The sequence below is a fragment of the Mauremys reevesii genome, linkage group 4 (genome assembly GCF_016161935.1).
Source record: "Mauremys reevesii isolate NIE-2019 linkage group 4, ASM1616193v1, whole genome shotgun sequence".
NCBI lineage: Eukaryota > Metazoa > Chordata > Testudines > Geoemydidae > Mauremys > Mauremys reevesii.
The window spans coordinates 97,666,040-97,693,439 of NC_052626.1; the positions used below are offsets into that span (position 1 = coordinate 97,666,040).

Consider the following 27,400-nt stretch of genomic DNA (forward strand, 5'->3'; position numbering starts at 1 on the left):
TAACAAACATTTTGGATAACATTTGCTGTACATGTTAAAAATGCCCTTCAGTAGGCAGATTAGTTTGAAAGACATATCACAAAATATCTTCTGCTATGGCAGCCATTTTAGCATAGAGCTGCTATAACCAGTACCCAAATTAGCACCATGTTGTCTGAAAGGAAATAACATGAGTTCTCCTGGTAATCCAGGTTGTTAACAGAATGAAAATAGAGCAGCATTTAAAGTATGAGCTAATGTAATTTACTAATGAGTGTCAAGGGTCTCCTTTCTGTGCTCAAGCCAAAAAAGATTAGTCTGTTACAGTTTTAGTGCATGCTTTCAGCTTTTGATGTCCCCTAGTTCAATCCCCAGTGGGTTGGCCAAGATGGGAACTGTCGAAATAAAAGATGTGAGAACACATCTCTTTGAAAGCCACGGGATATGACTTACTTAGTTCGGTAAGGGAGTGGTAATGCGTAAAAACACTGCTGCCATTCAGGATATCCTCTTCATTTCTGAAGGATTTGTGTTCATCACATGGGGCCTTATCCTGTGAGGTGCTGAGTGAACACAACTGCCACTGGGGAGTCAAAGTCACTTAGGAAGTTCAGGCCCATGTCATGTGAGACTCTGGGCAGGCTCACCATCTTCCTGAGCTCACTCACGTTGTAGCTAAATGTGCTTATATAATGGTCTAGATGCTTATCTAAGCTTTTAAAGCAATACTATCATTATTAACTCAAAAGTGAACTCTACCCACATATGGTGCCAGCATAAGGGCTATGCACCACTTAAATTCCACTTAAGCCATTCAGGTTTAAGTGGCACATAGGTTTAATGCTGGCTCTTGGCCCAAGCATGAATTTCACCCACATGTAATTACATTTATTCCTAATTCCAATTTAGGTTGTGACTTATTCCATGATTTTAATGGGGACAAGTGCTCTGTAGCTCTGTCAGGCTCTTCCCCATGAAACAAAACCAAATTCTGTGGCAGGTACTCTTTATTTTGCAGCAGGGAACACTCAAGTCTGAGTGTACTAATTAGGTTAATTTGTTAATTTTTTCAGAATACATTCCTAAATCCCAGTATCACACACTCAATTTATGGGGTCACGTTAGTATGTCAGACTTCACTTTCATTTTAAGAACATTATGTTTCTAGTCCTCATGGTTGTGAAGAAAATTGACAGTGTGACCCAAGTGTAACTAATAGAGCAGTATTGGCCTGAGTCTGCAGAGTTTGAAGCAATAGATCTGAGAGAGGTGGCATGCCCCATTCATCTCCAGGAGGTGTTAACGCCAAACCCTACTGATCTGAGAAGTCCACCAACACCACCTCAGCAGAGGGCAATATATGTGGCAGGAACAAAACAGTGCAACCAACCTGACTCACCCAAGCAGAGACAGCTTGGCTCCTGGATTAAGTACTGGGGGGGACCTCATGCCTTTCTCCCTGCCTCTTTGTAAGGGAAGGCAGGGCCTTAACACCAGCACATTGTATAGGGAGTGAGGATATGATGCAGGGGCAGGGCTGTAAGGGGGGAAGCCACAGAAGGCTCTGTGTCATCCTGTACCTAGAGCCCTAGATTGCCTTAATCTTAGGGTTGCCACAGGTTCAGATTTTCCCAGGATTGGTCCCTTTTTTGGGGTAGCTGTCCCAGAAAATCTGAGTGCTCAGTACACACTGCCTGCCAGCTGTCAAGTTTGATGGGCTGCCCTGTTTTTCTTCTACCTGAGGTGGCAACCTTACTTAATCCAGACCTGTACACTTCACATCCTGGGCAGGATGGAGCCCAAGCCAGAGACTGCAGCTCATTGGCTTGGCTCCTCCAGCTGCCACAACCCTCTATCAGCAGCCCCATTTGGAACACAGCACCACGCACTTTGCATCCCAGGCAGGATGGAATTCTACCTGGTGCCTGTGATGCTCATAGACTCATCCCTGGCTGCCACATTTTCCCCTTTTGGTACATATCTTAAAGACAGGTCAGGGTGGTCCTGACAGCCAGAAGCTCTCATGTCCTGCTTTGTAGCCCCTAGGGTGACCAGATGTCCCAATTTTATAGGGACAGTCCTGATTTTGGGGTCTTTTTCATATATAGGCTCCTATTACCTGCCACCCCCTGTCCTGATTTTTCACACTTGCTATCTGGTCACCCTAGTAGCTCCCCTTTTTATGGAGAGCAGGGCAGGCGAATGTGCTAGTTATGTAATACACTCCCCATTGTGGTGAAAGCAGCACAGAAAACGGCAGTTGTAGCTTGGCACTGGGGGAATAGAGGCAGACGCAGAGACAACAAAATGTCAAACACGGAGCTGCAGCAGTTTGGCAAAAAGCTGAGTTCTGCAAATGTGTTATTACAGGGTACCTGGTACCTGCTGTAGTATATTTTAGCCATCAGGCCTAGAGGCTAGGAATACATAATTAACAACAAAGAGCAACATTAAAATAAAGCATTTTGTAGCCAAAGGTGACCTATGTCCTACGTTCTCCATCTCTGCAAAAGCACCGACCTCTACTGATAGGGTGGGACAGGCTGTGTCACCTTTCTGGTGGAGGTGGGGACTGGGAGAAGACCCATCCTCCTCAGCTCAGTCCAGCCCCCTCCATGAACAGATTCTGGAGAGCCCCCACAGGCTCCAGGTAAGGGAGAACACACAGTACACTGAGTTGGGGGCAGAGTCCTCTGCAGACATGGATATTAGGGTGACGATCAGGACTCAAATAACAAAAGATCGTCTTTGTTCATCGTATGAAATACATCTAAGAAATGTGAGACCTGATTTCTCAGATGCAGCCAAAACACACACAGCATGAATAAAAGGGATGGGTGCAAAGATGGTTTAAAACACTTAGCATTCCCCTAATCCTAGTTTTGCTCTGTGCATGGCAGTTTCCCCCTGGGGTTTATTAGAACAGCTAAAGGTCTGATTTTAATGGAGCTCCAGTGACCACAAATGGTTTTACAGATTATGCCAGCACTGTGAAACAAAGAGTCCATATAGAACAGAAGCATCTGGCTCATTGCTCTCCATACAGTGAGAGACTAGCTCTGCAATGACAACAGTGATAGAAACATTAATCAGCAAGTGCCATAACAGACAAGTATGATAGTGATGTAAAATATAGTAGAACGTGCAAATGTTCTTGGACATTGTTTAAATGAATTCAAATAGGTTTTTCCACTACAAAGCAAACAGGAAGATGAGCATTAAGATCAGGATGTGAGCTAATCTCAGCAACCAGCCCCTCAACAAATGATTTCACAGAAAAAAAAAATATATATATATATATATAAACTATATATCGCTGTCTCCACTTTTAAAACATTTTTTATTCTTTTACATTCTTACTCTTTCTTTTATTACTGAAACAAGTGTGAGGAAAAATCCAAGCATTCTTATAACAATATAACTTCATATCGCAAATAGCAGTTACCCCCAAGTCATTACCACAAGCTGAAGTCAAAACTAAATACATTTACTGAGCTGCAATTTTTTCTTTAAAAGATTTGCTTAACAAAAACATTACAGCACTTGCAATATTTGTATAATTATTGCACAGCCCTCCAAGGACCAGAATGTGACAGCCTTACATTAAGTGGTACCTTACTCAATTTGCTTCAACAAGATTACTCAGTGTCAGGTGATATTCAACAGCAGTGAAGATATCACAATCCAGCCTATGTGGGAGAAGGGAGGGAACAGTTTATAAATAATATTATATATCAAATATATTATGTAATTATATATGCTATATTAGCTATAATTGCCCATCTAGTAAGAAAAAGACCACCTGGTTTTGGAGGCATTTGCCTGATCCTGAAAGCTTTTATTAATGTGAATAACAATTACTCAGGAGAACAGAACTAATAACTTCAGTGGGATTATCAGGTCCTAGGATTGCAGTCTGAAAGTTAACAAAAATCTACTGGCTGTGTTACCACCAGTGATGTCATAAGTGCATCACCCAATCATGAGCTGTTATATAACTGTTGTGAAATCAAAGTGTAAGTGTTAAAAGCATGTAGTAAAACTTCAGAGTTACAAACTGACCAGTCAACCACATACCTCACTTTGAACTGGAAATACACAATCAGGCAGCGAGACAGAAAAAAACAAATAAAATACAGTATGGTGTTAAATGTAAACTACTAAAAAAATAAAAAGGCATTGTTCAGTTGTAAAATTTTGAAAGAGCAACCATAATGTTTTGTTTAGAGTTACAAATATTTCAGAGTTACGAACAACCTCCATTACCGAGGTGTTCGCAACTTTGAGGTTCTACTGTATCTTTAAAAGTCTCTGTTATCTGACAAGAATTACCAAAAATGCAAGATACACAATGTTTTACATGCAATTTTAATAAAATGTTCATCTTATAAAATGATCTATCAATATCTTAGAAATGTGATATCTCAAATATAAATATTCATAAAGCAACGCAGGAGATGTATGAATAAGGCTACACCACCCACATAAGATCACAAACTTCAAAATGTATCCTTCCAATAACAATGCATGAATTATGTATATATTCATACTACATGGGTATCCACTGCAGTTTTAAAAGCTATTTATTCTGGTAGGACTGGATATGAGAATTATGAAAAAAGAGTGAAATCCTTATTATGCTCACAGTGCTTTGCCCTTTAACCATTGTTGAATAGTTTTGCTACTGCTGGATTTCTAAGAACAACTACAGGATAGAATCCTCAGGCCAAATCCTAAACTCCTGACTCAGGACAAGATTCTGCCTGGCTGATATGCAAAAGTGCTGCGGTAGGGTAGGCACAAAGAAACTTTCACTACCCTTCTGCATCCCATATAAAGACCAAGCAGAATTGCAGTCCTTGAACTTCTCAGACAGAAATGACTTGCTCCCTTCCTATTCCCATTGGAGTGCTCCCTGAGCAGTGGAAAGCAGTTAGAAGGGGAATGAGGATCTGGTCCACAGTTTCTGCTGAAAGGAACAGATGATTTTACATCCTCTATAGGTTGCTTGAGGAAGTTCTCATTAGGTCTTAACCCAGTGCACGGCCTTTTGAACCCAATCACAGGATCAAAACTTTATTATCTGTTGAAGATAGTCAGGCTCAGTCACTGCATAGTGCACCTTGTTAATCACCTCCAGGAAGTCTCAGAAATGGCAGTCAGCTTGAGCTTCCTATAAGAATGATTGGTTCCATCTAACATCTAATAATAATTTGTATTATTCACTCAAAAGTAACATGAGTTGGATTCCCACACTTAGGCTCCAGATGTTTGCTGACCTTATAAAAGAGGGAGGGAGGTGTATGTACTGTCTGCAGGAAATACGTAAAATGTCACAAGCCCAAGCCAAATCTTATTTGGAATACAGGAATTTCTTTTTAATGGAACATATTGTAGTGCGGCAACAACTCCTTCTTTCTCTTTTTTAAACAAAAAACACTAAATGTGAAAGCTTTCCAGGCTATGATGGTAGAAGATCTAGGATATTCTATAATTTCTATGTAAATTTGTTGTTTCTCTCATAGTAAAAATTAATCCCTAGTGTCTTTTGGTATTTTCCACATATGTCCAACATTCAAGCCCAGATCCTTCTGCTATGGCAGTGAGTGCCAATGTGGCTTTTAATCTTCCCCACGGCTGGACTGATTCTCTACACAGGCTGACAATGGTTCCAAGGAATGAATACAGCACTACAGGAAGTCCCAGTCATGCTTCTTGCTTCAGCCACAATCCCTGTCAGAACCAGGGATATCTAAGAGCAGCAGGCCTGCCTGTTCTACCAGAGGATCTCCCTTCACTCTGTTTAGCCTCACACTGCCTGTTAAAATAGCTTTATCAAAATTCATCAGTGATGTGGCACTAAATAGCCACAACATAGTAGAGGTTCTGGGCCTCAGAAACTGGTACACTGAAAGGTATGTTTTGGAAGAAATTTCTCATCTATTTTACTCTTTCAAATGGCCATTGGGCTGGAATTCACACGGTTAGTACTAAAAGGAAATAGTATGTTACTCATGAAATTCTGACCCCCATAATTATTTGGCCAAGGAGGAACAAATTACAGCCCATGAGCCATACCAACCAGTCACTTTATTAATCCCTTCCCTGCTGCCAGCCATGGCACTCCGTGTGGAGCAGCTGTGCCAGCATGGCTTGAAGGGGCTGGGTCCCACTGTAACAGCAGCATGGTGGAGGCCAGGTGTGCACCAGGGACAGTGAGGTAGGGGACAAGGCAGCATGGCAGTACTTCAATGCGAGCCACACGCTGGAGGGAGCACACGCAACTTGTCCATCACTTCTGTCCAGCCAATGCCCCCCAACAACAGGACACCTCCGCCACCCCATGTGTGGGGCCACAGAAACCAGACATGGAGAATCCCTGCCAGGCCTCCCCATCCACCGCCTCTCCCTTGGATGCGCCCCCCCAGCCAAAGGGCGCCTGAGTGTCCCCCAGGAGGGGGCTCCCCGGCCCACCAGAAACTTTCCACCCTCCAGTCACCTTCTCCCTCCCAGCAACTCCCCAGTCTAGGGTGACCAGATAGAAAGGGTGAAAAATCGGGACGGGGGGGAGGTAACTGGCACCTATATAACACAAAGCCCCAAATATCAGGACTGTCCCTATAAAATCAGGACATCTGGTCACCCTACCCCTGCTGTGCAGCCCCGCCGACGCTCCAGGGCTGTGAGCACCGCTTGGCTGGACCCCTCCCGCCACCCGGTCCGGCGCCTCAGCCTCCAGGTGAGGGGGCGGGGCGGGTTCCTGGTCTCCTAGCCGCGGCGGCTGAGGCGCGCGCGCGCACACAACCGAGCACGTCAGCGAGGCGCCGCGCGTGACGGCGGCCCCCATTCCTCGCGCTGGCGGTTGGGTTTTGGGGGAGCGCGGGGAGGCCTCCCGGTCCCAGTCCCGTTACCAGCCCGAGGCGGGCCCGGCCGGCCGGCGGGGCCAGGATGCCGGGGGAGTGGGGTGAGGCTGCCGCTGGGGCCGGGCGCGGCGGGCAAGGCAGGGCCGGGCCCAGGTGAACGGCTGCGGGGAGACCGGAGCCGCCCCCACCCCCCCGTCAGCACGCGCCGCCTCGGAGCCTTGGGCACGCGGCGTTTGTCCTGGGCAGCTTGTGCCCGAGCTGGGCGGGGCCGGCCACGTGCCCGCTGGTTGTGGCGTCGGGGGAGCGGTCAGCGGGGGTGAGCAGTGGGGGCCCGGCAGCCCCGGGGAGCCGCCTTCCGCGGGCCTCCTTCAGCTTGGCTTAAACCCGCCAGCCGGCGTACACCTTGCCCGGGCGTTCAGGCCAGTGCCCGGCCCGTCACCCCCTGCGAGCGCCAGCGCTGTTTGTACCCAGGCGCTCTGGCTTTGATGCCGTCATAGGGGTCCCGGGTGGTGCAAGTTATGTAACGGCAGGAGGTGTAAGGGAGGGGAGTGAGTTGTACCCGAGGTTTACGGGCTAGGCCTCAGCAGCGCTACTCGAACCGTGGCAAACATCAATGGCAATCCAGTAAAATGATGGTACATGTGCACAGTAACGTGCGTGACAACAGTACTCTGTGGCTTTGCACCACAAACCCTCACCGGAAACAGTGGTAGCGCCTACTTACCATCTGCAGGTCTGGCTGTGCCCAGGGTGAAGCACAGGAGTAGTTCCTTATTAACTCTCCATTCAGTAATTGTAGAATGGAATAGATATGCCTGCTCGTTTATAAACTAAAGTCTTTTGTGTGTTGACAATGTAGTATATTAAGGGCTAAGTTGCATAGTGGCGCACTGAAGCAGAGAACTTACTAGTTCATTTCTGGAGTACTGAGTTCAAATACAAATACTTAAATTAAGGGTGTTTACAACAGGAATGGAGAATCAGTGATGCAGGCTTAGTTACACACTTGATTATAGTGTTACTGATTGTCACAGCTATATAATTTCAGAGTAACTGAAGAGGGAAACACCTATTAGGTAACCTACTCTCTTTCCCCATAATTTTGGTCTTTCAGTTATTACATTATAAACCCTTATTTTCTGGATGGCTTAACATGGCTGTAAAATTGACTAGATTGAAAGTTACTCATGGTTTTAGTGTGGCCTTTAAATTATCATACAATAATCCAAGAGTTCTGTAGCTTTGAAAGCAGTTTATCGTTTGTTAAGTCAATTTGTTAACTTCTTCAGCTGAAATTTTTATAACCAAATGTGGATTATGTTGGTCTTTATGGAGAAAATATTAAGGCAAACAGTTGTGCCAGCTCTTTCATTTCCAAGCTCTGTTTTGTTGTGGTGTTAGGTACTAATAGATTGGCATATTTTTGTCATTTTTGTAGCCCCATTAAGATGCATTGGCCCTAAGAAATTAATAGTTTAAATGGGGCACAAGTTTACAAGGAAACACAATAAACAGAGGATGCAGAGGAAGGTTGTATGTTAGGGATGGAGGTTATGCTAGTGAAAGATTTTGGGGTACTTATTGTGGTTATAGATGCATCTCAGTTTCTCTTCCCTTTATTTTAAAAGCTAAATTTGAGGGCAAGAGCCAGGAAAGAGTGGTGTTGGACAGTGATTTAAGTGAGAGTTCAGAGAACCTGAGAACAGAATTTGGCCTGAATTTTACAATTAAGTTTTAAATTTTTGTTATCTTGATGTATAACATATAGTTGGATATTTCACAGTAGACCCTTTAGAGGAGAATGTACTTTTCACAACTGTAACACACATTTTGTCTGTTTTTCTTGTCCAAAATTTTATGTAGTTGCAATCAGCTATTTACAGCAATAAGCCTTGATCCTGCAAATGTTTATGCAGAAATGTTTGCTGGATCAAGGTCTTGTACAGTGACACTATAAATCTGTTTATAATGTGGCTAGTACCAAACTCAGAGCGCAACTGCAGATACAAAGTAAGACCCAGATCCTTCAATTGAATCTGGTAACTCAGACTAATAGAGCCCCATTAAAGTAAATGGAGCTCCACAGGGGTCTGTACTAGTGGTGTTGGCTGTCGGATCTGAGCCTATGTCCCTACAAATTTAATTTGTCTCCCTCTTAGATGTTACTCTTAAATAAATAAAAATAGTAAGGAGAAGCAAATGTTTGACTAACTTGAAATGAAGTTTAGATAAGGTGAGGGTATGAAGATTCTTCTACATATTGGGATCAGAATCTGTAGAGAATGACCCTGCACCACCAGTGGGGTGAAAGTGTGGAGGAATGTAGAGGAAGCCTGTGCTGGATGAATTGAGGAAATGGGAGGAGACACTGGAACAAGTCTATACAAGGTTGTTTAAATGAGGGAAACTTTTACTTGAATCAAACAAATCGGTAGCCAGAGAGAGATCTGAGGATCACGTGGCTGTGCCTAATTTTTAATCCTTAATATAATCATGAATCTTAATGTTTTACTGTTCTGTAACATTATCTCTGGCTTCTATCTTCTTTGGCTTGTGTTTAATATTCAGAAGCCTTGTATGCATACAGAAATTGCACCAATTTAATTAAATGGTTTTTAAATTGACTTAGTTGTGTCAGTGCAACCCCCTACAGTGGATGTTTTGAAATCAATTTAAGAGTGTCCATCCGAGGGGAATGCACTGATAAAACTAAGACACTTAGAAACCAGTTTAGTTACATCCAACTTCTTTGCTGAGACAAGCGTAGGGAAACACATTTTTGTTCTGAACATATCAGTTTAATTATACAGCTAAATATACAATTAGTTCTTAGGATTTTTCTCTGCAAGTCAGAAGCTCTTTCTTAAACTGACACATATTAGCCTCACTTCATAATTTTCTCCCTCTTCTTGCATTCCTGTGTTTGAAAACATTGCAATGTGGAGTTTTTCAAACAGTACATTCTGTATATAATGGGAATAAATTTATGAACAAAAGAATGCCTTTTCACAAGTTGCTACTTTAAAATGTAACAATCCAAGAAGTGTTATTGCATTGTTCCTGGGTTATGTTATGGATGTGTCCCTTATCCAAGGCTGTGTCTTTAGTAATCAGTGGGTGATTTTCCAAACTCCTTAGTGAGTAGATAAGTTGCCATGCTTAAAAGGAAAGAGAGAAAAGGGAGCAGAGACTCCTAAATTTATATTAATAAACTTTTTTAAATGTGTTTAGCAGAAGCTCCACAAATGACTGAAACCTCCTTTCTGCCTGGACATTGAGCCGAAGAATTTCATCATGGGTCAACAGATTTCAAACCAGACACACACTGCTATTAACAAGTTGCCAGAAAAAGTAATAAAACATGCATCTTTGGTTCGAGAAAGTGGCTTTCTGACTTATGAAGAGTTTCTGGGAAGAGTAGCTGAACTTAATGATGTGTAAGGCTGCACGTTCTTTATTCCTTTCCCATTGTTGTGTTGTACAGAGACTATGTACAGAATAGTATCTTGGATAGACTTATTCATAATCTACTATCAGGTTTTCAAATATGTGTCCTTAAATTCTCAAAGTCCATGTTGAGATTGATCCTATATAAATAATTTCAATCAAATCTATTAATATTTCACAAAAATATCAGCGTATGTTTTTATTATAGCATGTTGGCCCTTTTTTATCTTTTTAAAGTGTTTGTGTATAAGAAAAATATTTAAAATTTGAATATTAGGTCTGAAATTGAGCTTTCGTGGGTGAATACCCACTTCGTCGGATGCATGCATTCACCCACGAAAGCTCATGCTCCAATACGTCTGTTAGTCTATAACAGGGGTCAGCAACCTTTCAGAAGTGGGGTGCCGAGTCTTCATTTATTCACTCTAATTTAAGGTTTCGCATGCTAGTAATACATTTTAACATTTTTAGAAGGTCTCTTTCTATAAGTCTATAATATATAACTAAACTATTGTTGTATGTAAAGCAAATAAGGTTTTTAAAATGTTTAAGAAGCTTCATTTAAAATTAAATTAAAATGCAGAGCCCCCCCAGACCAGTGGCCAGGACTCGGGCAGTGTGAGTGCCACTGAAAATCAGCTTGTGTGCCGCCTTTGGCACCCGTGCCATAGGTTGCCTTCCCCTGGTCTATAAGGTGCCATAGGACTCTTTGCTGCTTTTACAGATCCAGACTAACACGGCTACCCCTCTGATAATTAATATAAATGCTGTTCAGGTTTAAATGTGGATGGGTAAATGATGCAAGTGTCTGTTTCTTTCAAAGGTGACTTCACCAAGCATTGCCTGCCTAATATATAATGTCGGATTAATGCATCTGTGTTTCAGCACCGCAAAGTTGGCTTCTGGCCAGGACAAACATCTGTTGTTTGAAGTGCAGCCAGGTTCTGATTCCTCTGCTCTTTGGAAGGTGGTGGTTCGGATAGTCTGTACTAAGGTAAGATTATCAGAACTTTTAACTCAGGTTTTTAATCTGCAGGTAACTGAGAAAAATGGCTTTTCAGTGAAAATCAAATTGTTGTTCAGTACAATATGTTTCAAAAATATTTGGAGGTATTCCTATACTGTTAAGTACAGTTAGGCCTAAAATCTAGGTCTTCCTAAAAAGTCAATATCAACAGTAACATTTCCATGACTGCTTTTAAACAATTTGCAATCCAGTCATTGGAACATCTTTCTAATATATAAGAAACAGAAAGTGAAACAAATTGGAGACTAAATTAGTTTAGTTTTATAGTCCAAGCTTGACAGAGGTTGCATATTAATAAAGAACATTCAGAATTAACTTCACTGGGAGATGAAATTCCTACACTCTTAAAAATGAAGAGACTTTCTTTAATTTGAAACTTTGACCTTTAATGGTATTAGTTTAGGCCTGATCCTACAAGATGAACCATGTAGGCAAATCATTTTTATTGGGGCTTCACAGCAGTTCAACCATCTTGCAGAATCAGGACTTTATTGTGACACTTCAGTTAATTTTAGGAGCAAGATAGGTTTCCGTGACACTGTTAAAAGTACATAATTGATAGCTGCATTAACATGCAGCAATAAATGTGTATGACTTCAATTTAATTTTTTTTTTACTATAAGACTTCATCTTGGCTCTCTGCCCTACTGAAACTCATAATGAACACACTTGTTCAATGATGCTTCATCCTAAGAAAGCAAATAGTGCTACTTTGGAATATTGAATTGTTAGTTTTGCAGTGGATATTCATCCCACAAAACCAGAAGTTGACACTGAAATTCAAAAGGTAACAGTATATAAAATCAATGTGGCAACTATTAAATGATATAAAAACTGGCTAACTGTTCTCAATGCTAATGAGGAGTCACTGGATCAGGGTGGTTTCTAGTGACGTTCCTACAGAGATCTGTTCTTGGCCTAATGTTGTTAAATGGTATGGCAAGAAATATAAAATCATTACTCTTAAAGTTTGCATATGACAGAAAAATTGGTGGAGTGGTAAATAAATGACAGGTCAGTTATTCAGAGTGATCTTTAATCCCTTGGGCACAATCAAATATGCAATTTTAATATAGTCAAATGCAAAGTTGTACTTCTAGGAGCAAAAAATAGCACCTACAGTCCCCTATCCTTTATCCTGGATAGAGATGACTCAGAAAAAGATTAAAAGGTGAAATCACCTTGGTGGTGTGAGTCTAAAAGGGTTAATCTCCTGCAGCAGAATATCAAGTAGGATTAAGGAGTAATATTACGATTGCATATGGCATTGGTGAGACTGTTACTGGTATATTATGTCCATTTCTGGTGTCACTGCTTCAAGAAGGATGTTGGGGGGGGGGCTTCTTAAAAATCTGCTTTACAGTGAGATTTAATAATATAATCCATGTATCTCATAGAGACCGTTAAGAGGTGACTTTTATTATGGCTTGTAAGTATCTACTTGGGGAAGAGATTTCTGGTATTGGAAGGCCATTTAATCTAGCAAACAAGCATAACAAATTCAAATGACTAGAAATTGAAGCTAGGCAAATTCAAGTAAGGCACAAGGTTTTTAATTACTTTCCATCACTCAAAGTCTTTGAAATCAAAATTTCATGTCTTTCTAAAAGAGATGCTCTAGTTCAGTGATACTCAGATCTCAGGAGTTCAGGAGCCAAATTAGCGATCAGCATTACCCAAAAGAGCCACAGTAGTGTGAATTCATTGTTTCATTTACTATTCTCTCTATATATGTATAAAAAATAAAATTCTCACAGCAAAATGAATGACCAAGTATTATTTTATCAACTACAATTGGTTAATAACATAGTAATAGCATCTTGGTTGGTTAATAACTTCACTTGATTAATATTTAAATCACACAGTGTTTTAATATCCTGTGCTGCAAAGAGCTTCAGGAGATGCATTAAAGAGCAACTTGTGGCTCCTGAGCCTCAGTCTGAGTAACGCTGTTCTAATTCATCCAGAAGCTATTTGCCTTGAAATGGGAATTGTTGGGTGAAATTCCGTGGCTTGTGTAGAGCAGGAAGTCAGACTAGATGATTATGATCTCTTCTGGCCATAAAATCTATTATTTTAGTCTCTTTAAAGACAGCATTTACTGCATTTTTAAATAGATCACTTGATAGTGTTTTTTGTAATACTTTGTCATTTAGTTGTTTTTCTTAATTTTTTTACACGTTACTTTAGCTTGTCAAGTGACATCCAGAATCTTAATAAAGCTCTTGAATTCCTTCAGTTAGAGTTCAAATCCAGCATTGCTCAAGACTATTCTCTGGGACTAACAATTTTTAATATAGCTTTATTTTTTACTTTTAGCCTATATATAAAAAATTGGGCGGGGTCAGTGCTTTGAAGAACAAGATTTTCATGATGACTTCTATCAAGACAGCCATCATTGTAATCATGATAGAGGGTACTGTATAATTTAGATACTGGCTAGGCTAAATTAAAGCCCTAAAAATGAAACAATAGATTTCTATCCAAGGTTTTGTTTATGCTTAAAGTTTCTAGACGTAAATGCTTTTACTTAATTAGCGGTTAATATAGTTGAATACCGTAAGTCTAGTGTGATGCAAATATCATACTTAAGCTTGTATTTTCCAGTGCATTTGATCATATTTACCGATCTACCTATGTTCAGAAATGATGGCAAATAAATTTAATATATGTTACATAATACAAATATATTTATAAACTTTTGTATCTTTAGATAAACAAAACAAGTGGCATTGTAGAAGCTTCAAGAATTATGAACTTGTATCAGTTTATTCAGCTTTATAAAGACATCACAAGTCAAGCAGCAGGAGTTCTTGCACAGAGCAGTGCCTCTGAAGGGACTGCTGCAAGTCTGTCATCTGTGTCATCTTGCCAGGCCAGCTTATGGATGGGAAGGTAGTTCAATATATTACAGGGTGTGTGTGTGTATATATATATGTGTGTGTGTGTATATATATATGTGTGTGTGTGTGTATATATGTTTGTTTGTAATAACTATACACCCTCCAAAATCATATTAAATCTGAACTGTTACCATCCAACACAATAAATGTAGGTAGAACAGATTTTGTCTGCCAAAAAATGAGCATGTTACCAAAAAGGGTGTGGTGTAAATACTTGTAATCATGTAGTAGACTCTGAATTACCATTGGTGCCTGTACACAATAGGTTTGGAATAGTCTTTTTAGTTATTATAGTGTAATATAAACCTAGTGTATGTTGTCTCTTCTGAGTGAGGAAACAGAAGGAAATGAAATCAGCTGTGGCTACAAAACTGTTTTCAGTTACGTTTGCTTACACAGACTTAATGTTATTGTTCCACTTAAACATTCTTTTCCTCACATTTTGGCATTTGGAAATTCCCATCTGTTGGCATTTGAAAGTCATCAATGATAACCATAATTTAACTTGTAAGACTGGAAAAAAATATGTACTGGTTCATAGGTGTTGACATCCTGCTTTGTTAGCTAGGAGGAAAAGCAACAGACTGAGATCAGCACATGCAGTACCTTTTAGTTTACAATTAGTTTAAAATTTATAAAATGGTTGACGTGAATGTAGTGAATAAAGAATCTTTGCACCGTCTCCATGTTGAAAAGTTGCTATTGATAACTGTTTAAATGTAAAGATTTTGTATTACCTTGAAAGTTAAATGTGAAAGTTGAAGTAAAGTAGGGAGATGTTTTAAACAATGATAACTAAATGGAATCATTCACTGTAAAACAATGCTATTTCGGAGTAATGGGTGAGGAAATAACTATAGCAAAGCTGGCAATCAGGAACTTTGCAAATCCTAAGCAAGTTACTAAATCAGTTTTAACTATCTTTAAAGACTGCTAGCTCCAGTTGTTTGAGGGAGTAAGAGAAAGGGAGATTATTCAGAATAAAGATAGTACAGTGTTTTTAAGCTGACAAACAAGAGTTGGTTTAGCAACTTAAGAGAACCTGTGCACATAACTTGTTCTAATATGAAAAAAAAAAAAGTTGTTGCACTTTCAAAACAAGTAATTGTTCTGCCTTTTTTAAGAAGGGAGAACACCTATTGCCTAGAAACCACTTAACAGAGATGCTGGAATTTTGGCTGTGAACAGGAAACATTTCCAAAGCAGACACTGGTGTGGATACACTGATGAAACTCCTAATGTAGATGGGGAAGCACCTCTATTTGTGTTAGTGAAGTTGAACCTGATTTCAGGAAGAATTAAACTCCTGTGGGGCAAATAGTGGCTTTGCTTCTCTACATTAGGGCTTGCACTAGTACAGTTATATCAATGCCTAGAAAAGGCCACCTTATCCTCTTGTTGACTCCTAAGCAGGGGGATATTTTGATCCTGTCTCTTTGAGCTGTTAGTGTTATGTGGTTCCTTTAGTGTAGTTTGTATTCTTTAAGAAAGTTTATATTAAATTTAAACGTGTGGCTTGCTCTTCGGGATTCTGTGATAGTTAGTTGTTCTGACTACCAGATATGAAGCTTCTGAAGTCTTGTACTGTTGTTTTCCTGTTCACTTCAATGTCTTAAACAGTTTGTTTTGTAGGGTGAAACTTCCAGTGGTTTTTGATGTGGCTGTAAAAAGCACCAGTAGGAAAAATAACTTTTCAGTTGATCTGTAATATAAAATCATGACTGAGGTTCATTATACATGACAGCATGTTTTAAAAAAAAATAGCATTTAGCAACACCGAAGCTCAGATAAGTGTGCAATATCCAAACACCAAGCCATGCAACATGGGAGTTGCATTGCTATAACTGTGGGCAGTATCTGTTTCTCTGTTTTAAGATGTATGAAAATAAAATACTTGTCAGACTTAGACTTTAAGGTCAGATGGGACCATCATGATCATCTAATCCAGTGGTCGCTAACCTTTTTATGCACAAGATCACGTTTTAAATTTGATCTACCCTGCCCCTTCCCCAAGGCCCCGCCCCACTCACTCCATTCCCCCCTCCCTGTGTCGCTCGCTGTCCCCCACCCTCACTAACTTTCACTGGGTTGGGGTGCAGGCTCTGGGCTGGGGCTGGGAGGTTCGAAGTATGGGAGGGGGCTCAGGGCTGAGCCTGGGGTGGGGGTTGGGGTGCAGGAGTGAGGGGTGCAAGCTCTAGGAGGGACTTTGGATGCAGGGGTCATATGGTCACACTGCACCCAATCTCATAGAATCCACTGGACATTTCATGAGTTTTACTTTTTATTAGTGTCATTTGTGGTTTATAGATTCAAAATCCTTCATGGATTGTCACAAATCAGTGTAACATTCTCAACTGTGGGGTGTGCATTGGTTGAGCCTGGGGCAGAGGGTAGGGGTGCAAGCTCTGGGAGGGAGTTTGGGTACAGGATGGGGCTCCAGGCTGGGGCAGTGTGTTGAGGTGTGGGAGGGGGTGAGGGGCATGGGCTCTGGGAGGGAGTTTGGGTGTAGGAGGGGGCTCCAGGCTGGTGTAAGGGGTTGGGGTGCAGGAAGGGGTGTGAGGTATAGGCTCTGGCCAGGAGACACTTACCACTGATGGGAGAGGGGGTGGTGGAAGCGGGTCTGTTTGTGCTGCCTGCACCCACAAGCACCACCCCCACAGCTCTCATTGGCCAGTGCCTCCCTCCCGTTCCCCCCAGAGGCTGCAGAGATTTACCAGCAGCCAACCGCTTCCGGGAGCAGTGTGTGGTCACGGCAGGCAGGCAGCCTGTCTGAGCCCCGTTGTGCTGCCGGAGTTTTAGCAGCTGGGAGATCATGATCAATTGGGAGAGGCTCCAGTATCAACCAGTCGATTGTGATTGACGGGTTGGTGACCACTGTTCTAATCTGACTTCCTGCACATTGCAGGCACAGAACCTCATCCAACAACTCCTGTAATAGATCCCTAACCTCTGACTGAGTTACTGAAATTCTCAAATCATGATTTAAAGACTTCAAGTTACAGAGACTCCACCATTACACTAGTTTAAACCCACAAGTGACCTGTGCCCCATACTGCAGAGGAAGGCGAAAACCACCCCCCCGGGTCTTTGCCAATCTGACATTGGGGAAAATTCCTTCCTGACCCCAAATATGTCCCCTGTTTAAGTTATGTTTACAGCAGGCACTCTTTCTTCAGTTTTGAGGGATATTATCTAGTCTGACAGCATTTCCCATCTTAAATGTAAGGAATACTTTTGCAGTGGTAGAATCTTTCAAAGTGGAAAAATTAAAATATGACTCCCATATAATAAATATTTGTCTTGCCAACTTGTTCCATCTCTGACGATAGTGAAAGCTTTGGGAATAAGCTGTCACTTCGATGGTCTTCATTGAGTTTTCTTAAATGCATTCTCACAGCAATACTGAAGAAATATTGAGCCAAAATGTCAAGAGCACCTTAGTAACTTATCACAAATCTTATGAAAATTCAGTGGGATTTGTGCTCCCACTTCAGTCAGGAACGCAAGGAAATCTCACCAGTTATGTTGTTCTATAATAGTGGTTCTCAACCTATGGCCCAATCAGCGCACAGTTGCAGCCCATGTGAAACCCCAAGTGCCATGGGGTAGTATTGGATGCAGCCCTCATAACACATTCTGACCCACGATGATAAATAAGTTGAGAACCACTGTTCTATAAGCTGGAACACAAAAAGGATAAAAATTAGCAGTGGTGAGGGGAGAACAGCATGTGAAATTCCTGCTAATACTACTTACCCAATGTGAGGAGAGAGACTGCAAGCTCATCTTACAGAGAATGATAAACTAAACTGGGATGGGACAGTTTTGCAAGACACACTCTTTTCTGATTTAATTTCCTGTTTGTCTTGCATAGGAACATTGTCTTGCGTTTTTGGCTGATTTATTGACTGATTTATTACTGATTTATTGACGCACTAACATTAACAAATATATTGTAGGCATATTTGGGATATTCCTGCCTTTTAGTCACACACTCAGACGATGGACACTGTGTTTCCATTTGCATAACTGCTGTAAGAGGCTTTTTTTTGGGAAGCTTGATACACTGTCCTAGTCTACAGTTATGAGGTGAGGCAATAAGGATGGGATATATGGAGAATAAAAGAAGCTCTTTTTTTTGAAGTGTGGGTATGGGTTTTTTTTGGTTTGTTTGTTTGGGGAGAGGTCAAGAGCAACATCCTCTCCATTTAAATGAGCTGATGGATGTAAATCAGATCACTTGTGGCAACATACCTGCCAAATGGAAGTAAAGATTTTGAAATGCTATTTGTAATGAGCTTGAGTCAACTTAGCTAGCATCTTCTAATTTTTCATGTCCCTCTATATCTAAAGACACTGAAAAACAAACAGTGAAGCCCCTTCAAGTGTTCTTCTACCCACTTAATCTGTTTGTTTTTTGTGTGAACTACTCAGTTGGCTAAACTCTGCTTCCTTTCAGATTTTTGTTAGCTCTGCAAGAGCTAGCGATCACTGAGCAAAAATAGTGAATATTATCTACTTAATTTTTCCTTTCATCTTAACCCCTTCCAGTTAAACAGTGTCCCACTCTTGTGTTGCATCTACTTTTCCATACAGAATATATTAAAGTATCTTTATTGTTTCTACTAACTTTATCTAGTACTAGTGAAAAACAAGCAAATGCTTATGTCTTAAAACTTAAGGCTTTCCATTTGTGGCCTATCCAAACTTGTAATCCTTCCAGAATGTCATGTATATCCAATACTCTCTGAGTTACTTATAAATTGGCTGCATGTATTTTCAAGGGCTTGGTCCTATGACTAAATACCAGCCCCTTGAAACTTGCTGAAAATGGTGCATCAAGCAGGTACACTAGTATGCGTGTACCAGTAAATCTCTCATACTTTGAAATAGGGTCATAGAAAAGTACAGCTATTAACAGAGAATTGAGTCCCATAATTTATGTAGCAGTACATATGTTTTTCAACCTTTTTTGCCTCATCTTGATGGGGATGGGAAAATTTTTCAATGTTCCTTGCGTAGCAAACTAAAAAGGCCATCCTAGGCCCATCACTGGTTTTTTTTTTAACGGAGAGGAGGTTGTTTAGAAGACCTACGGTCAATAGCCACCTCTACTTTTTCTTTTCTTTTTTTTTTAATGAATTCAAATGCTTTCTTTGGTTATCAATATATTTGGCAGCAGGCCTTGCTATATCCTAACCACTACCTATATTTGTAAAGAATGTCTTCTCTATTGACAACAGCCTGAAATAAACTACAAAAATAAGAGAATCAGTAATTTGGAAAGGAAATACCAGGCATAAACTTGGCCCTGAAAGAAGCACTGAGGACCAGAACAAAAACACTTGAACTACTAGCCATTACATTAGCTGGCATCCATTCTGTATTAGAATAGTTCACAAAACATCTAATCAAATGACCACCCAAATTAGTGTCTCACCTTTGTTAAACAGTCACAAACCAGGGCAGTCATTCTAGAAATATGCCACTAAATGAAACCCTTTCTGCAATGCTACCCTCACTGTTCAGCACTCCAGTGCAGTATTTTGGAGAGACTTCAACCTGCCCCCTAGGAGAACTTTAAACAGCTGGTCTCTGACATCAGCATCAACTGCAATATTATGGAAAACGCATTCTGTCAGTGATGCTGATTTTTTTTTAAAAAACAGGTGTTGACTGTTCCAGCCAGTAAACAAAAATTTGGCCTAAAGTCAAAGTTTAATTTATTAAAAGCTATATCTGCTTTAGGGTAGCATTTTGGCCATTGAAGGCAGAGTCTGTCCCTGCCCTTATTGTAAAATTTAATGTCAGTTGCTTGGTCAAAGGATGCAATATGCAATCGTTCAGAATAAGAACTTTGCAGACCTCACTGGTCAGTATGAAAAGTGATGAGTATATAACCCTTTGTGAGACCAAAAGAGGAATCGTGTGATACAAAAATAGGTTGCATAATCCCAGTGAAGCCCCAGTTCCTTTTGCAGTTTTTTGTTGATGACTTTGGGCCACAGTTGTTGCCACAAACAGGTTGCATAATGGATGATATGTTCTTAAGCTCTCTTCTGCTTATTTATCACTAATCTGAATGTTTATATCTACAAAAAATAACTAGTCTGCATGTGCACAAAGGGAATATTTTGAGATAGAAGAATAGCGTTGAATTTGTTTTGACTGAATAATACTGTTTTGTCTATTACAGGGTTAAACAGCTGACTGAGGAGGAGGAATGTTGCATCTGCATGGATGGACGTGCTGATTTGATCCTACCATGTGCTCACAGCTTTTGTCAGAAATGCATTGATAAATGGTAAAGTGCTTAACAAGGAAGCTCATTTCTAACATGTTTGGTTTTGGTATGAAGGACTCTCGTGTACCAATATGCTCTGATATTTAAAGATATCTTTTGAGTAATGTACATATGATGGATAGGACCCTTGAGCAAATACCAGGATTGCAGCAGAGCGATGAAGGGTCACTTCAGAATTTGCAAGCATTTGATTAACAACTTGATCCAGAAAAAGCTCTAATTCTTAATGACAACTAGTAGAATTCACTTGTAATAGTGAAAGTAGCTGATAAAGCATAATTAGATGTAAAGCAAGTTAACTAACAATTACAAGGAAACTGATTAACTTTGAATCAATTAAGAAGATTGAGAAGTATCTTAAACCTTTTTTGTAGTTTGTTGCCCATATTATTCTTAATTCCTTAAAACATTGTAGACATGCATGAAGTTTTCAAGAGGAGGAAAAGGGGAAACACATTGAATCTGGCCTCTTGATCTGTTCGGGTCAGAAGTTCCACAAATTTTTTCTCTTTAAAAACGAGTCTAGTCTTCTTTAAATGTTACAAGCATAAGGCAAAATGGAATGCCCAATTATTATTTTTGTGAATAAACATATTGCAAAGGGAATATTTTTAGGCATTAAATTGAGAAGCCTTTTCACCAAATACTCTAAATTTTCCTTTAAATTTGATAAAAGTCCAGTACAATAATTTTTGTGGGAAAAAGTTTGTTTTTAATTAATACTAAATAGTATTTTGAAATATATGCATAACTTTTATTTTACAATATAGTATCAAGTTAAACACAATACCACCAACAGATTGCCTTTTAGCCTCTCCTTTTGCTCTAAAGTTAGAGCTGAGGTCGTGCTATTGATTAACATGCCAGTCTTTAGAATCATGGGGAAAAATCAGAGAGCCAAATTCAGCTCTAGTTTACTTGGGCAGCAGGCCCAATCCATATTAATTTAAATGAGTTGGCCATTTACTCATGGCTACATTTGATTCTCTGGTTGTTTAAAACTCTTGCTGAGGAGAAAGTCTTTAATGCAATACTCACACAGCTTTAATCAAAGAAATTAGATCCCTGTGTATAATCAAATTTATCTTCCTACCTTGGACAAGTAGGACTTAGTGGGTTCTGCAGTGCTAACAGGCACAATCTCTGCTGCATGAATGAGTTGGTTTCCATGATGATGGTTGATTGACAGAATTGTTAACTAGATTCCAGTTGCATAGTCTTTATTATTGTTTGCTGTATGAGTCAAAACAGAGTTTGACATCTGGATCCCAAGTTAGGCTTATATGGTTAGAGTTGGAAAAAACTTTTTATTTAACCTGAGAAAATATGATTGAGCCACTAAGACAATCTTTATACCATTTTCATCACTTTTAAGAATATTGCTGCACTCAGAATTGTTGACTAATGTTGATTGCAAAGACAACACAAAGGCACTATTCAAGTGATTGGGTTTTCAGTTATGCTTGCAGTCACCTACTCCAGTTGTATTTTGCAGTCTCTCTTAATATGCAGAGCATGCAAAGGCTGACAGTAAAAACAGATGCTGTACAATACTTGCATCTCAGAAGTGTGCATGTTTTTTTTTTTGTTTTGTTTTTAACCAACTATTTATCTGATTTCCTAAACAGGAGTGATCGCCACAGGAACTGTCCTATCTGCCGTCTACAAGTGACTGGGGCAAATGATTCTTGGGTGGTGTCAGATGCACCTACAGAAGATGACATTGCTAGCTATATACTCAACATGGTAGATGAGGCAGGCCAGCCTCACAGACCATGATGTTGATGACTACTGATAGAAGTACTTGAAAGTTCATTGTCATGAACATCTGCTTTTTCTTCTCATTCCCATTCAACCATACTTCATTTCATTTAGATGTTTCTTTAGATTTAGCTTACAGCAACCACGCTATTCTTTTAAAACAGGGTATATGAGCTAATATGTCTGGGTTCATTCTTAACTTTTAATATGTAGCTTCATTAAATGCTCTAAGCTGTTAAATCACTAATGCTTGTAAAGTTTATTTTAACAATGTCTTTTCTGACAAGATTAAGAGCCACTGGAATAATTTTATTAGTATTAATTATAACATAATAGCATTGTGCACCAGCTTTTTGAACACCACAAATGGAATTTTATTATAGAAGATGCAGTGTCTTATTAAAGGGCCTGCCCTGCAGCCTTTTTCCTCCTAAGTAATCCATTGTCACACAGCTAGTCCCACTGACTTCAGTGGGATGACTCACAGGAATAAAGAATGTTAACATGAGTTAGGATTACACAATTATAACTAAACTGTGAAGTTTTATTGCTGAAATATGAGAAGCATCTTTTGCCCCTTCCCTCACCCATGGTCATTTATTTCTGTTTAGTATTTATATGTTTTGAGTTAAACCAGTAGTCATTTTTAGCAAAGAAAACTGTTTTTTAAATCTATTCTCAGAGATTACAGAAACCAGCCATGTCAACATGTGCTTTTCCTTTCTCCTAGCAGAGTAAACCTTTTAGAAGGCTGTTTTATCTGATTTCTAAAGTTTCATAGCTAACAAAACTATGCTAAATAACTTCACACACAGGCCCTAAGGTTAAAACAATATATTTCCATAGCGTTTTGATGAGCGACAGCCAAAAATTGTCTTATGCATTAAGCATATCCGAAAAAAACTCATTTTGCTGAAAGGCACTGTACAGTAGCTGTCATGGTTTTGTTTAGTCCTGATGCTTTTGGCTTTCTCCATTTTTCCTGAGTTTTCAAAGTCACAACATTATGCATACTTTAAAAAAAAAAAAAAGTGATAAGCTAAACTGGTGCTGTACTTTATTTCTACAAGTGCAATATGCCTTTCTGTAGCACAGAAACTTCTGCTTTGATAACAATAACTTCATTTTGCTTCCCATAGAATGTACAGCTCTGAAAATCTGGTGAAAAGGAAGTAATGAGCGTTCAACAAGATACTTCTGTAGTGTTTTTGCAGTGAAATATTTAAATTTATATTTTACAAAAAAAAAAAGTTTGCCAGTGCACAGGGAACAGACTTTGAATTCTCTCATACATAAATGACATATTGAGCTAATATAATTGTTGTTCTTTTTTGCAATTAACAAATTGAACTGTTTTGACTTAACACTTACATGCAGTTGTATTGAATACAAATGGCAACAAATTCTTGTATAAATTGCAGTTTCATTTGCCATACCTGTTAAAACATAGTGTTGTTTCAGGCTAAAACTCTGTCATGGAGAGGTTCTGCACTTACAGATATACAGTTTTTTGTGAAATTTTGTACAGAAGAGTGACTAGTAACAATACCCAGGGACCAAACCCTGGGAGTCTTACCTATGTACCTGTCAAATTTTTGTACTTGGGAACTTGTACAGAATACGACACACATTTGAGTTTGGCTTATGGCAGAGGAGTCAGACTCAAAGCTTAGAGTGAGCCAAGTAAGACTGACATCCTGTGCAACTCACCCTCACAACCATTATGGCTTATTGTGTAAATCTGTATTTAGGCATCTTTAAAAATATGTCTGAGTTTACAGATCTAAAACAATTAACTGGTTCCTCCTCTTAATCCTATCATGTCAGTGAGTACTTCAGGATACTTAAGAAAAACTGTGGATTACTTGTTTGCACTAAATATTGTGGAGTAGTTGGCTGCACTAAATACTCTGAAAACCTATGCTGAAAATGCATAATTGTTTTGTTTTTTTCCCCACTAAAATAGTAACATTTCTAAACAAAACCCATTTTATTCTTATTCCTTTCTACCCAGCATTAGTGTGCATTCAGGAGGTTAAAATAACCTTTAATTTTTTAAGCTATTTTTATATTGAACCACAAGCAAGCATCTGAAATCACTAAATCCTCCAATTGATTTTATATTTTCAAACATTAAAAGAAATGAATTCCTTGAGTGAGATTTTTTTTTTGGTATGCTGATTCTCTGGTGAGATCATATATGTACTCCTTAAAATGTGACTTTGTAGTGAATGCAGATAGGGTTAACCACAACATAGTGACACGCAGCACTAACTAAAGCAAAAACTGTAAATTTGTTTAAAAAGTGAAAATGTAAACTTTATATTCTGTACAGCTTTTTAAATTAAGCTTCTCTAATGCACACTGTGATGTAGTTACTGTAATGTGTGCCTTGTATGTACTGTATATTATAAAAGGAAAGTATGTTAGCACTGGAAAATATAGTTCAGTAGTGGCAATATTTCATAGTCTGAAATACTACATTTAGATGAATACTAGAAAAGGAAAAAGCTCAAGTTAACTTGAACATGGTAGTGGGTTTCAAAAGGCTGATGTTTGAATGTGAATTAGTGTAAATAGCTGTTGGTGGAGGCCATATGATATTGCTGGTTTATGCTCTGTATTCTAGCATTAAAGTGAAGATTTCTTAAAGGTTTGATATGGGGATACAACTTATACACTACTGATTGTATTGATAGCTAAAGGCATTCCAATGTATTGTAACTTGTGTATGAATTGTGCAATAAATAAACTCTGAAAGAAAATGTTAAAGGAATTCCAAATTTAAGGGATTTCCTAGTTTCTCTAATATGATATACTGGAAAAATAAAGCTTTAATTTCAGTTAAATTCCATCATACAGATGGTATGCTTAACAAGAACATATGCTATTCATGAGCAGGATGTGGTTTAAACTTTAAAAGTGTAATGAGAATAAGCAAGTTACCCCCATATCTGGGGAAGCTGTTGCTTATCTCCCACCCCCAATCCATAAAAGAAACATTGCAGTTGGAGTTTCTTGCACCAAAGTGTTTTGAAAAGCTCCTTGTTAAAGGGATATAGTCAATTTAAAATCACGCTTTTCAGAAAGCTTAGCCACTCATATTACAAAAGTAACACCTGAAACTACTATACTGGAAAGATTAGAATATTTTTTCCTCCTTGTCCTGTTAGGTCTGGTGTGTTTTTAAACAGGATTTGCATGTATCGTTAGTGTCACTGTTTCCCTCTAGTCACTTAGTTTGTGTTGATGTGGGCCTTTTGCCCAGCAAGTTGGGGGGAGGGAGGGGTAGAGAGGGAGGCAGGGTGGAGGGAAGAGAGAGCAATGTGAAGAGGAAAATGAGTGCACTGCCACAAAAGGGAAAGGATGCTAAGAGGCAAGTGTAATATGTAAAACTACATGTAATAACTTGCTAAATTTGAAAATGAATGTTCCTCTGAAGGTGCCAGCCAAATGACTACTGGCTGCTTTCTGTTATAGAGGTGTTCATATATAATGCATCTACCTATTTGAGACACAACACAATCAATAAAATCCTTGAGTGGTGTAGAATTGGCAATGGAAATGCTATGCTTCCCTCTGGCAGGGGCCATTCTTAGGGAAATGGAGACATAGCTGTGGCCCCTCGCTGCTGGAACAGCTCCTTGGGGCCAGGGACAGATATGCTTAAGTTGAAGTGTGTTAAGCAGACATAACAATCAGGAGCCATCATGTTAATATTCCCTTGTACACTAATCTACATTAATTATATTAAACTCTTATATACACAGTCTGGGCAATGAGGGCAAGTTGATATATTTGGACCCTTTTCATATTTCAGCATATAATCCTCACTGCAGTAGTGGCTTTTCATTTTAACAATTTGGGTTTTTCAAGTTTCTAACTTCTCAAAGAAAATTAATCACAAGCTTTTAGCTTGAAGTGCTAGTTTGCAAGTGGATGGTCCATGGGAAGAGGATCATTTTCACACCTTTCTTTATAAATTGGTAGAGAGAATTTTGGAATTGCAATTCAACTTTCCTTCCAGCTATTGGAATTTAACTTCTGAAGTCTTAAAATTTAGCATGATAAGATATGCTTTGTACTCTTTCCTATTGCTACCTGTACCAGAGATTATTCTTACCAGTACTGTATCATCTTTCATCAATTCAAATACTATGGGCTACTTCCTCAACTGCTGTAAATCAGCATAGCTCCACTGAGGTCCCTTGGAGCTGAGTCTACTTCCATCCATCAAGGATCTAGTCTTAGTTAATGTACCCTATAATATAACTGCAGAGACCTCTACATACATTTAAAAAATCCCCTGGCAGCAAGTCTCAGAGTTGGATGAGTTGATGGGGGTTCATGCTATGGGGCTAAAAATAGCTATGGAGCTGTTCAGGCTAGGGCTGCAGATCAGGCTCTGAGACCCTCACCAGGTGTCAGAGACTGCTCCAGCCCAAACATCTACACTGCTATTTTTACTGCTGTAGCAGGAGCCCTGCAAGCCCAAGTCAATTGACCCAGGCTCTGAGCCTTTCTGGTGTGCACTTCTTTAGCATGTTGTATGCGCTTACAGGCTTACTCGTAAATTCTAAAGGTTAAAATATTGAACTACCAGTTCTGGGGGAGGGGGGTGTGTGTAGAAGCATATAACTTGCCAGCTCAGACCCTTACATGGAGCTTTACCCCTCATTCATCTGTGAGAGAGCGCTGGCAACATAAGAGAACTGACTTACAGATAAATATTTGCCTCACATACCCATTATGACATGTGAAATAAGACTCTTAGTTGAAGGTTTATTTAATCTCATAAGGCCAGATAGGTCATCTCATCCAGTTCTGTTGTACATGGCTCGCTCTTGAGAAACAAGCAGGGACTTTGGGCCCAAAACCTGCACTCCTTAAGGCTTTGCCATATGTTCTTGTCAATGTGGCTCAAGCCTGCACTGATGGGACTTGCACTTCCAACATACATCCTTAGACTTTTTTGAGGGAGACGAGGAAATCCATCTGTAGGAGAGTCCACCTTCAGATGACTTGGGACCATGGAAAGGGGTATATTGTGCTATTATCCTCCCATGTACACTATTATATGATGGGTAATTTGGGGGCACAGTTTTTGTGCAAATTA

General features: G+C 39.6%; 1 protein-coding gene and 1 long non-coding RNA gene across 14 annotated transcripts in view; one reads left to right on the plus strand and one right to left on the minus strand.

Moving 5' to 3' along the window:
• LOC120405400 overlaps nucleotides 1–6,767 on the minus strand; it is a 42,923-nt gene extending 36,156 nt beyond the window's left edge. Inside the window, exons 1-2 of one of the 2 annotated variants that reach the window (XR_005598543.1) lie at nucleotides 6,628–6,767; nucleotides 3,582–3,668 (exon numbers count right to left, since the gene is read on the minus strand). This is a non-coding gene — a long non-coding RNA (uncharacterized LOC120405400). Of the gene's footprint in view, nucleotides 1–3,300; nucleotides 3,669–6,627 lie in introns of those variants that run through there. The other variant, XR_005598542.1, reaches the window with a different exon arrangement.
• A 39-nt stretch (nucleotides 6,768–6,806) lies between these two features.
• RNF141 (ring finger protein 141) lies at nucleotides 6,807–25,133 on the plus strand. 12 transcript variants are annotated; one of them, XM_039538998.1, is made up of 6 exons: nucleotides 6,807–6,943; nucleotides 10,077–10,279; nucleotides 11,175–11,283; nucleotides 14,030–14,211; nucleotides 20,416–20,523; nucleotides 22,152–25,133. In XM_039538998.1, the coding sequence occupies exons 2-6, from the start codon at nucleotides 10,137–10,139 to the stop codon at nucleotides 22,300–22,302; spliced, it is 693 nt and encodes a 230-aa protein (XP_039394932.1). In that variant the 5' UTR covers nucleotides 6,807–6,943; nucleotides 10,077–10,136; the 3' UTR covers nucleotides 22,303–25,133. The 12 variants fall into 12 exon arrangements, with proteins under 12 accessions (XP_039394932.1, XP_039394934.1, XP_039394936.1 ...); XM_039539000.1 differs by having other exon boundaries at nucleotides 6,814–6,943; nucleotides 10,074–10,279; XM_039539002.1 differs by lacking the exon at nucleotides 6,807–6,943 and adding an exon at nucleotides 7,020–7,158.
• Nucleotides 25,134–27,400: the final 2,267 nt, after the last annotated feature.

Bases quoted from the DNA above. Each gene is read 5' to 3' on its own strand.
- RNF141 (XM_039538998.1), top strand. From the start codon at position 10,137: ATGGGTCAACAGATTTCAAACCAGACACACACTGCTATTAACAAGTTG. The intron at 14,212-20,415 runs GTAGTTCAATAT...TGTCTATTACAG, and splicing joins GCCAGCTTATGGATGGGAAG to GGTTAAACAGCTGACTGAGG. The intron at 20,524-22,151 runs GTAAAGTGCTTA...TTTCCTAAACAG, and splicing joins CAGAAATGCATTGATAAATG to GAGTGATCGCCACAGGAACT.